General features: G+C 33.7%; 1 protein-coding gene across 1 annotated transcript; it reads right to left on the bottom strand.

Moving 5' to 3' along the window:
* Nucleotides 1–11,393: 11,393 nt before the first annotated feature.
* HELRODRAFT_162824 (hypothetical protein) lies at nt 11,394–12,916 on the bottom strand (the record flags this gene model as incomplete). Its single annotated transcript, XM_009024917.1, has 3 exons — nt 11,394–11,563; nt 12,243–12,363; nt 12,716–12,916. The coding sequence occupies 3 exons, from the start codon at nt 12,914–12,916 to the stop codon at nt 11,394–11,396; spliced, it is 492 nt and encodes a 163-aa protein (XP_009023165.1).

The raw sequence follows: 12,916 nt of genomic DNA, 5'->3' as shown, positions 1-12,916 counted from the left end.
CTAATTTTGTTAAAATCATTTTGTTGTTGCAATGTTTGCATCATCGTGATGTTCTGTGGTGTGCTGAACTAAAGATTACTTGAGATTATTTTAACAGCAAATGAATGAATGCAGCTCGTGGCTTCATTCAAAGAAGAACATCTTGAATGGAATGATTATATTTGCCATGTCATCTACGTTCGTGCACGTCAAGAAATCAAATTAAGTGAGCACTACACAACAACAGTTAAGCAGACGCTGGGGAAAAGACTTCAACCAAATTCTCTTTCAATTCATCCTCTACACATCCACATCCATGTATGTATATATATATATATACACCAAAGTTATATACACCAAATATCAACACCAAAGTTAATTTTTACAACGTCAAAGTTCATCTTGACAAAGTCAATATTTTTCTATATATACAGCAAGGAGCACTGATGATGATTCATTCGGAATCGAAATATGGCCTTATTTGCAGCATGAATTCGAAAAATAAGTTTATTTTGAATTTTAATAAACTAAACGTTCACCAAAAAACTTTAATGAGAAAAATCGAAAAAACGAACTACAAACATATTAACGCCAAACATTCGGTAGAATTTATAGAATATTGTAAATATATATATATATATATATATATATATATATATATATATATATGTCTTTATACATTGGTTTATCCTTGTTTTATTTATTGTTTGATTATTTTGGGTAAAAACATAAAATCTCATGTTATTATTTTAACAAAATGTCAGAATTATTTCGTGAGGATTTTGTACAATTTGTCTTGACTATTTTAAAAAATTAAAAATGTTGATTATAAAACAATTATGAACGTACAGAATTTTACTATTTAAAAAAAAATGATTAAATTAAATATGTTTATGTATTTTTATAAATATCTACTGAAAAAATCATCATTAGTTGTTATAAGTATACAAGACATACATCAGAATTTTATATTCGACCATTTCCTACTGTTTTATTTTCACCATCTAATTTTGTTTATGGTATTAAGCTTTGGACATTGTTGAATGAGGTTTTAAATTATCATCCACCTTAACTAATTTAAATAAACCTATTGTTCCCTTAATTATTACCGAATATTTTTCATCTTTGCAATTATTGTTTACTTTGTAGCTCTGGTCTTAACTTATCATCATTCCAAGGTATTTCTTAGGTTTAATGATATTTTCAGTTATATTTGATTATATGAACAGAATATGTTTTATTTTCATTTTTGTATTTTCTGTTATTGCGGCCCAATAGGCCCTGCTTCGATTCACCAGCTTTTTATGCAAATAAAAGAATTATATATATATATATATACATATATATAATATACACGTACAAACTACATAACACGAACAACGTGAACATCGTGAAGAATATGAACGACATGAACAACGTAACACGAACAATATGAAGAACGTGAACAAGTGAACGGGTTACCGTACACAAAACAATGCGCGAGGCAGACTTCTTTATAATGCATGATGTTTCGTGAAGGAGTTCATAATACAATAATTGCATTCGCCACTAAGCATATGTGCACGCTACATATACATATTTGAATGATAAACATGGTGTACACAATGAACAATAAAATGAACGGATATCTCTATGACCACCACTGGTATACATTGTGCACATTAAAACAATAATTCATGATGTTGCTGTTTTTGTTGTTGCATATACAAGGTACACATTTTGTTTCTTAGTAGTTTGGTCTATATACTTAGTCATATACTTGGTCATATTTATGCATGCTGAAATGTTAGTCTGGTACAGTAGTTATACATTTCTAAAGCCATGCTGCGTAATTTATTCATAAACCGTTTAACGACGATTGTCTACAGTCCGTCATGAGACCCTGTTCTTTGTCTCGTCTAGCGTCCACACAACAGTGTGAATATCTTATTGTCGTTCATGCGGTTAAGCAGAAAGTATATTACAATAAAGATTTTGAACAAGTTTAAAATAATACTTCTCATTTTTAAAATAGAAGCAAATTTAAAAGTTGAAACTATTTTTTTAAATGAATTTTTCACTTTGAAAAGAACGAAAAAACAATGGAAGGAGTAGAATTAACTGATTTTGAAGAAAAAATTTTTATATTGAAAAAAATTTAAATAATTCCTTGAACAACTTCAAAACCCTAAAATTTTACTTTAATATATTCAAAAATATTTTAAATTACTAAAATCTTGAATTAAAATTTAAAACCGGTCTTAAAAATTAAAAGTATAAAAAGTTTACGAATTGCATAAAACCTATCGGGAAACTTTAGACGAGCGATTTACGCTTCTCACATCTCAGAGACCAGAATTGCGCAACATGTCTATATTGGTGTATGTTGTATAAGTGTGTATTAGGCTTAAAATGCGAAAGTTTACAGTCCATTGCCACGACCTGAAAAATTGAAACCTACACCACAAGAAGAGGTCACATAATCAGCAAATGACATAAAGAAACATCCTACCCGTACCAGTACGGCTTAAACAAGCGTGCAGACATCGTTCGAATAAAAACAACAGCACACGAACAAACAAGTAAATTTATAAAGAGTTAAATGTGCAAAAACACACGACCGATAGAAACTCAACGATCCAAGAAAACGTAGAAAGAGCGCTTTGCATAACTCTTGCTAATTATTTGCTTACACTTGTGCACATTAAAGTGCGCCGCCGTGGTTTGGATTCGTAAGTAGTGAATGAATATAAACATGAAACGAGAGACACAGCAACACAAATACACAGCAACACAAACACACAGCAACACAAACACACACACAGACACTCCGACATACACACCAAAACACTCACACACCAACACGTTCATATCAACACTACAAACACACACCGATACACACATACGTTGACAGTGAATATTTTTAGAAAACAGACAAATAACATCGATCGAATACATTCTCGTTTTAATGCTTGCCATTATTTAAAGTTCAATTATTCAACAAAATTATTTGCTTTTTACGTTTGAACTTTAATCCATCACACATGTTGCCTACACTTCCTAAGACTACGAACAATTATAGCAAGCATGTTTACACACACCACACACACACACACACACACCACACACACACAGCACACACGCACGCAAAAACAAAAGCAAACACACACACACAAACTCATATTTATGTATATATACACATGTGTATGCGTGTGTATACTTACATACATGCATATATTTACGTAACCGTTGTTTGTTTAGTGTGTTTGCACTTTGCAGAATTGATTAGTCCACCGATGGACACTAAGATAAGGATTAAAATCAGCCATAATTGCATGTCAGCGCTATAAAAGTATACTGTTACATAAGTTTAAAAACCCGACAATTATTTTAGGCTTAAAGTTAATAATGTATTAAAACTGGCGCTAAACGAACATAGAAACGATAATTTGCATATCGTTTGAGTGGGAACAACTTCATTGATAGGTGCCAGCAGTCAGTCACGATGCAACGCAAGCAAGTGTCAGGTGGCCGGTACAAAGTTTCAAGTTCATAACATGCTGGTCATATTTCAGCCATCACAAATGCATTACTCTTTTGTGCAGTTGATTCAACACGAATGTTTCAAAATCAATCACCATCTTGTACAGAACACTACCACACTCACGACCACCACACTCACATCAAGTAACCCTTTCTTAATGGAAAGAATTCATCTTACCGTATGAACATGATCACATAAGCCTTACATCAATGCATTCAATTTGGTCGGTCTCAATGGAAACATAAACATGAAAATTTCAGTTGGCATCCTTCCTTGAAAGTTGTCAGACAATATCCAATTGGTAAATGAGAAGCTGTGTATGTCGTTACGCTGTCTGACTGTGACTAGGTTCCAATGCATGACATGAATCTGATATGATGATACGAAATGAATGATTATGAACTGTATGTTTCAAATATTTTTCTATTAGTTGAGTTGGTTCTAAAGAGAACACAAACAGCAAACAAGAATGCGACTGCAGATGTTTGCACATGTGATGTTGAAGAGTGATGACGATCTGTGGCTCTATATCAATCTGATGGTTGGACTGCCGAAAAAGTTAAGCACGTATATTTAATTTCACGTACACAACCAGCCAACCAACCAACCAACCAACCAACCAATCAACCAACCAGCCAGCCAGCCGACCTACTGACTAAATGACCATTAAAGTAAACTAGAGTGAAGAACTAAAATAATATCATTGTCAAAGTGAAAGAGCTTTTAACAGAATATTCTAATTTTTAAGTTTCTTTCGAACATCTTTTTCAAAGTTCATTTGTTTGTTTGCTCGTTTGCCACGAACAATCCGTCATTCATAATTTTATTCATTTATAAAAAAAAATTCAAATTTTATAGCAAAAATAAATTCAACATGATAGTGATGATGATGATGGAATTGATATCATCATGGTCATCAATTCATCATCATCACCATCAATATCATCATATCCACCATCATCATCCACCTACCTCACCATCCTCGTCCTCACCAGGATAATCATCATCGTCGTCGGGATGGATGTTTCCATTTTGAAATTCAAACAGAGTTCATCACGTTCGGCAACTTCAATGTATTGAATTATAAAACTGAAACGCCTCTTGTCAAACATGATCATTTTGTTGCCTGCAACTATATGTCATTCTTCTTCTCCTCTTCCTGTTTCTCATCCTCTTCATCATCATCTTCATCTTTATCCTCATCTTCATCATCATTATCTACACCATCATCATCACAATCATTATCATCATTACAATCGTTATTATTACCATTCACGTCATCACAATCATTACCCACAACATAATCATCATCATCATAATCACGTATGTGTTGCAGTACACCAGACATACCCCCCCCCCCACTCTTCCCAGCACCACCCACGTGTAAATCTTTTCATGTCTGCTTTTGTCGGCTGGTTGTTTGGCTAGTGAATCACCTTTTGACACAATTAATAACTAATTATTATCTACATAGCAGTTTTTTTTAAATCGCGAATTTTAGAAACTGAAACTTCTTCGCAGATAAATAATTTCTATTGCTAAACGACATCATTAAACCATAGAAAAACAGATCATTATTCCATGAAGACGGTACTTTTCAAATGAGGATAAATTGATGAACGTGTGTGCTGCATTGCACTGACGAAGCTGTTAACAAACAGGCTGGGCTGATTTACACGAAAAACTCATTTGTTGCTGGTTGTTTGAAGCTCTAATTGACAAGTTGTCATACAACTCCCCACCCCACTCACATGAACCTTGCTTTATTCATTAACTTCTTGTACGTGTGGCATGTCTCTTCTTTCTTTCACTCGGCTATTCATTCATTCTTTAAATTTTTGAAGATATGTGGTATTTAAATCTGTGGTGTACTTTATATTTCTATGGTCTAATTATATATCTATGGTTTTCTTTATATATCTATGGTGTTTTTTCACATATCTTTGGTGTGCTTTATATATTTAAGTTGTACTCTATTTTTTATATCTATGGCGTACCTTAAATTTTCATAGTATTCTTCAAATATCTATGGTGTTTTTTAAATATCTATGGTGTTTTTTAAATATCTATGGTGTTTTTTTTAAATATCTATGATGTTTTTTAAATATCTAAGGTGTTTTTTAAATATCTGCGATGCTCTTTACATGTCAATGATTTACTTTATGTATCAGTGGTATGGTGTTTGTAATAGAATATTTTCGATACACTATCTTCATCATCATTTAGAAATATGATACTCGAGTAAACGTTAATTTTTTAGTATTTTTCAATGTTCCAAATTTTTGTGACAATAAAAATATTCGAGTTTTTGATTAAATGAAACGAGAATTAAAACAAAATGCAACTGGAATGATGGTGGCGTTTTCATTTGTAATACAGTGAGATAACATTGTAAAGTAATGTTTTAATATAATACTATCATCATAATACTACCATTATTAATTATCATAATATAATATTGTTAGAGTATACTATTTAAATAATGTTATATTGTTGTAATAAAATATTTATAAAAACAACAATGATGAGAGTGGTTCAGGAGTAGGAAGAAAATACGGAACATTACACACAGCCGATGTTCATTTGTTTATGTAGGCAGAGTTCTGCTTCTGTTTATTTTCATTAAAGGATTTATTTATTTCCAATTACAGAAGTATCTGAATTCATGCGTATATCTGTTAACTTGTTTTTCGAGATTAACATGGATTGTGTTAAGTTAAATGTTAAAATATTTATATGCATGCAAAAAAAAATTGTTATATTAAATCCGACAAAAAGATCGGTGTTTGAAAAGTTACTACAACCGTTGAAAATGGTTTTAAAACAAAGTAACATGCTTATTATTAAAAACCTCTTGCGTCAATAGCCAGTAATAATGAATTTTAATGAACATTGTTGTCAGTTGGGCGATGCTGAGTTACGAGCAATCACATACCTTACGGACTTCTGTGCAATTCAGTTAAACATAAACAAAACGATAAAGCTTGATATCAGAATATTCTAATTGTTTCTGTTTATAGCACTGTAAAAGTTCTCAACGCAAAATAAATAGTTATTCAAAACTTACTTTAACATAAAATTTATAATGTAACTATTTATTATTTTTGAAATGTTAAAAACAGAGAACGTCACTCGTTGATGATGACCAGGCCCCGATTCCCTCAAGACTTGGGATCTCCTTAGGATTCGTACGTCATAACTTCTCTGGTGGGTCTGTTTGCATTCACCTTGGTCACGTACGGCTGGCCGTCCTACTTCTGATTTCTTCATCTCAAAGATGGCCCTCATGGCTGATTCCAAAACTTTTCGCAACCATCCATTTTCAGCTGCATTCTATTTATTTTTCTCTGTATGGGTTAAACTCTACGGTTGACTGGTGTGTTGAATATAGGTGAGCTGTATGCGTGCTGTGAGTTTGGTTCCGTGCAGCATTGTGCGTTGAGTTGTATGTGCATGGTGAGTTGAGTTGCATATGCATTGAGCTCTACCATGCAGCACCAGCATCACACAAGATTGTAGCCCATCTCCATGGCATTTCTCTCAATTTCACATTTGGCCAAGTCCACCTTTTCGGTAACGGCCTCATTTTGTTTTTTTTTATAGTTTGCTTTAGCCCAAGCTTTTTGCTTCATTCAGCTTGACCAGACGGACACTCATCATAACTTTTGATTTATCGAACGAGTTTGCAGCCAGTCGTTCGTTCGTTCGTTCGTTCGTTCGTTCGTTCGTTCATCCATCTCATCCGCTTACTCCAAATCTTGACAGCATGAAAGATGGAATAAAGGTCAGCCAACCAAGATATACTCGTTTTTTTTTAATAATATATAATCTAGAACTATCATATATCGTCTCTTCATGGCCGTTCATATAGGTATTGTATATACTATATAGTGTATAATTTTATATCATAACCATTTTTAATTAATTTTTTAATCATAACCAATTTTTAATTTTTTAACCATCTTGAACGTGTGCACTTAACTCACAGTGCGCATGCAGCTCAACACACCAGGCTTCTGAAGTCAATTCAATAAATTCATGAGAAGGGATGAACAAACGCGGCATAAAATACACTGCAAATACAACACAGTGCACACTTATGGAGCAGTGCACATGCACAATTCATGCGGTACACAGTTGCACACCACGTACATTACAACTACACTTACACAACACACTAAATAGTTCTTCTGCATACACGGTATGCATACCGGGTATGGTCCGCAGGTTTGTTTGTTCACACAAGTAGGTACGTGTAATTCTTGAGTGGTACATTCATTGCTGTATAAATTCATTCGCTTATTTGTTTGTTGATTCATTCGTTCTTTTGTTGATTCGTTCGTTCGTTAGTTCGTGTTCGTTCGTTCATTCGTTCCTTCATTTTTTCGCTGTTCATTCATTCATTTAATCATTCACTCATCCAATTCGTTCGTCCGTCCGTCCGTCCGTCCGTCCATCCATCCATCCATCCATCCATCCATCCATCCATCCATCCATCCATCCATCCATCCATCCATCCATCCATCCATCCATCCATCCATTCATTCATTTTCATTCATTCATCCATCTATCCATTTGTTAATTTATTCACCCATTTATTCATCCATCCATTCATCAATTCATTCATTTTCATTCATTCATTCACTCATTCATCCAAGGATGGAAAATAACTGGAGGTCGGTAATTGAAAATATTCATTGCGTAATGCCAACTTTCTGGTCTGGGTGATGAAAGGTCTCGGGCTTGCATAATTTATGATGGATGGCCCCATTTATTAGGTTACTTTATATTTAGATATGCCTCATTACATCCTTATTAAACATTTTCTGTAATGCAAATGTACGTGTTTATGTACGTGTATGTGCATGTATGTGCGTGTATATGTGTGTATGTGCATGTATGTGCGTGTATATGTGTGTATGTGCATGTATGTGCGTGTATATGTGTGCGTGAGAGTTTTGGAGCAACCTTCATTTTTATCAGCAATTTATTTTCATTCATTCATTCATTCACCCCTTCCTATCATTTATTGGCGTGGCGAATGTGCAATAAACAATTGTTTATCTTAATTTGTCGTGTAATAAATACTACGATACGATTTTATTATTTTCACCATAGAAAAACAACAACAGCAACAACAACAACAACGACGACAACAACAACAACAGCAACAGCAGCAATAACAACAGCAATAGCAACAGCAACAACAACAACACCGTGATGATGAGACTCATTGGGACTTTGAAAAATGCTTCAATCAGTCTTAAAGATCCTTACGTGTCCAATCAATAAAAATTTTTATAATAAAGATCTATCAAAACTCGTCCATGACTTTTTAGTTATTACAAACCTTAAAAACTTAGCAAGCTAGTTGTGACGGTTACATTTTTTCTCCCCATGGGCAGACATTTCCAGGGTAGGTAGAATATTTCGAAAGGGTAGGTAGAATATTTCAAAGCATGCATTGAGACAATATAGAAAGGAAGAGATTAACATTTTAATTGTAGAAGAGGTTTGATGCTTGCGAGTTAGGGAATGAACTGCATCAATGATGACTTTGTTCATCTGTCGAATGTTCGTATGAAGGACCTGATGGTATCGGCACGATTTTGTTGTTGTGGTTGTTCTTATAGATCTCCAGGCAAAGCCAAAGCCAGTTTGCCACTTCCATCGGGTTCCTCCACAGATCTATTATTTTGAGATGTGTGCGGTTCATGAGGCAGCTGAACAGATGGGGGACATCGTCTGGTTGTTGGTGGCAGAAAGATAGATGTTGTTGAGCCCACTGTCGATTCTTGATTTGTAACTGCCGAGAAAGATGCTGTGGCCAGAGCGGAGCTGAGTAAGGGTCCGTCTGATTTTTTTCTTTCTTCAGATTTTAGGATTTGGTGGCGGCCATCCGTTGAACAGCACTGTCATATATCAGTCGCTGTCATATGTCATTGATCAGTCATATATATATATATATATATATATATATATATATATATATATATATATATATATATATGACTCCCAGGCGGCTTTGGCGGCGTTACTATAAAGGATGGATGAGGCAGTTTTCAAGTAGGCGCAGTCAATGGCAACTGGCAACACTGAGTTTACCGTCTGCATCCATCTCGAACTGAAGGTGGTCTTCAAGCTATGATCCGATGGATGCTGTTTTGTGATGACGTGGCACGGATGGCTAGGGTTATGGCACTATAGAAGGAATTGGGAAGAGATAAGATATGAATGTTGCTTCACGGTTAGCATCTGATATTCTGAGCGCAGGTGCTGCTCCGACGTGATTTTATGCCAGTCTGTGATCAGGCGAAGGGCAACTAATGAGCTCAGAGAGCGTTGGAGGCGGTTGAAACCGGTGTCGGACGTCATGCATACTTGATTGTGGATCGACCAATTGTTTTGTAGGTCTGTTGTAAAGTTTTCTTGTCCTGACCAAATGAGGTGCTGGCACGATTCTGGTTCAGTTCATTGAGTGATTAGTAAACAAGTTCATTACATAATTTGTTCACAAGTTGTTTTACTATTTTAAAATCAACAATCGCATTATTGCTTGTTTCAATGTACGAACAGAATTTGTTAAAAAAAAAGAAATATAAAATGTAAATATATAATTCAAACATTAATTAAAATTTTAAGTAATTTCATACGATGCAATTTATATGTTTTAATTTTAATTCCGATTTAAAATAATTCTCATCATATTAAGCAAGTGAACAAATGTATTTGGTTCAGATATTGATAGTTTGGTGAACGTTTAGAAAAACAATTGCAAGACATGTTATCTCTAAAAACAAACAGGCAGAGCTAATCGTTACTTGAGTCGATAAAAATTTTGCGGTACCTAGGTAAGCTGTTCTGTGTTATTGAGTTGCGATTTTATCAATTCGTACAAGTGTACGCAGTGTTTTTGTTACCCATTACTTTAAAAAACATCTGCATCTGTCATGATTGTTCTATGAAGTACAACATTCTGAACAAAGATTAATTTTTACAAAATATCTCACTGTTCTGTTTATAAATTTAATTTCTTTCACAGCAAGTATGATCAGCGTGTTATGATTTGAATGAATACATACCGCAGAAAACAACAACATATATTAAAATTACTTCGTGATTTTTTACGTGAATTTTGAAAAATTTGCTCATATTAAACACAATAATATAAAATTTAAACAAATTTTCTGTTTATGAAAAGGTTTAAATAAATTAAATTCCATTGGAATGCAAACTCACTGACTCATCATTCACAAGGTGAATTCACAATGAAACCAATATTTATAATTGCTACTAACACGGCGCTAACACTTTAAAACCACTTCTAAAAAATTTTTACTCGCACTGTCTTGAACGAACATTATGCGTCACTGTTGAGAAGTTTGTGATTTGTGCCGAGTTAACTTTCACACGCAAGTTATTCTTAAAATGACTTGTCAAGTTTCAACAATGATACGGATTGAAAGCAACAAAAAAACAACGCGAGCCGATCAACTATTGCGCCTCTGTTAAAACATTCAACCAACAACCATCTGCATGCATGGACCCTACAAACACTGCAAACACCCGAAAGCAAATCATGAAATTGAAAGATTCAAATTTCATAAACTTATAAAACAGAGAGCATTCATTTAAAATGATGTTGACGATAGATCACACATGATTTAATATTACGAAGAGGCATTAGTGATTTCGTATCGTGAAAACTAAATAGTAGATGAATTGAATGGTGAACGTGTATTATATAAGTTGATGAATATAAAAGTAACATTTTTTATTACATTGATTCACTTGAGCTAGTGAAGTAGGCTTTGATATATGTGCCAGAATATTGTCATTCAGTTTTACTTAACATTGCCCAAAACAATGCGAGGATTAGCATGAAATGATTTCAATCTTGCAGCATTCTATTTCTAATAGCATAAGCTATACACAGCCATTTGTTGTTGATGTTGTTACCCTGGTCGTGACAGAGGAGTTGTTGCAACAGTTTGCTGGAGACGGTCAGATGGATCCCAGCCGATCGCTCCAGTCTGCTCCACCACAAGAAGGCTGTAAAGCCTTTTGTGGACAGGAATCGTGACAGTTTAGAGTCGGTTGTTGAATTATTTATCCCTACCTGGCTTCTAAAGAAAATGACACTTTTTTGATCGATTTTGACTACATTTTCATGCAATTACATTGTTTGTAATACGATTCAATATGTACTGAAATCCCTAATATGTCAAAACTAAGTTGTCTTTTTGAGGAAAATGTATTTCATCATGAGCTGAAAAAATTTATCTAAAAGTTTTCAATTCCATAAAAATATTACAGTAAAAAATTATTTAAAATTTAATGAAAAGTGTGACAAATGATGCACAAAAGATCAAATTTATAAATCATTAGTCGCAAGCATCTGCATTTGCTATAAACGTGTGTAACTTCAAAATTTTTCTATTTATTAATTTCCATTTTTAGCGATCTACAGAATTGATTTACAGAATAAAAAAATTATGCAATCGTTACATTGTAATTATTGCCAAACATTCACTTGATGAGGAATAAAAAATGTTGCTAGCAACACTCTCATTATATCAGTGTGATCATTTGAATGAACAAATTTTAATTTTTTTAAACTTCTAAACAAACAAAAATACATTCACGAACGAGTCTTTAAAAACAACTCATTGTGTTTATTCTTATTAAAATATTTCATGGCTGTCCATGTTTGCATGCATGCATCAATTAATCAATGCACCAATGCATGCATCACTGAGTCCATGCACCAATGCACTAATGAATGTCGTTTCGAGAGTTTCATGAACGGTCCAACGTGAGCTAAGCAGGTGCTGAGGTGCTACGACAATCATTATCTCTTTCTTTATGTATATTCGTATATATACATACATATATATATATATATATATATATATACATACATACATATATATAATTATACATATGTGTTATATATATATGTGTGTGTGTAATAATAGGTATGTATGTATGTATGTATGTATGTATGTATGTATGTATGTATGTATGTATGTATGTATGTATGTATGTATGTATGTATGTATGTATGTATGTATGTATGTGTGTGAGTGTAGAAAATAAAAATACATATTTGTAATCCATACGTACGACTATAATAACTACTGTTCGTTCTTTCTACATCCACACTCTCCGTAATATTTTGTCTCCCTCCTTTCTCTAATTTTTTTCTGCTACCGTTTTCCTCTGTATTTTTATCTCCTTGTTAATTTTAAGATTTTGCCTGTGAACGTTTAATGTGCCCATAAAATTATTATTTCCCGGCTGGCGGTCGCAAACTCCAAATGCAGGACTACCGTTGAACTCCATGGCGAGAAGGCCACAAACAAAAGTGAAAGTGTCAAACTGATCACGTGCAAACAAAGAACTGATGGTCAT

Source organism: Helobdella robusta, assembly GCF_000326865.2.
Source record: "Helobdella robusta unplaced genomic scaffold HELROscaffold_4, whole genome shotgun sequence".
NCBI lineage: Eukaryota > Metazoa > Annelida > Clitellata > Rhynchobdellida > Glossiphoniidae > Helobdella > Helobdella robusta.
The sequence above is the reverse complement of the archived record's forward strand: the minus strand, read 5'-3'. Positions and strand labels throughout refer to the sequence as shown.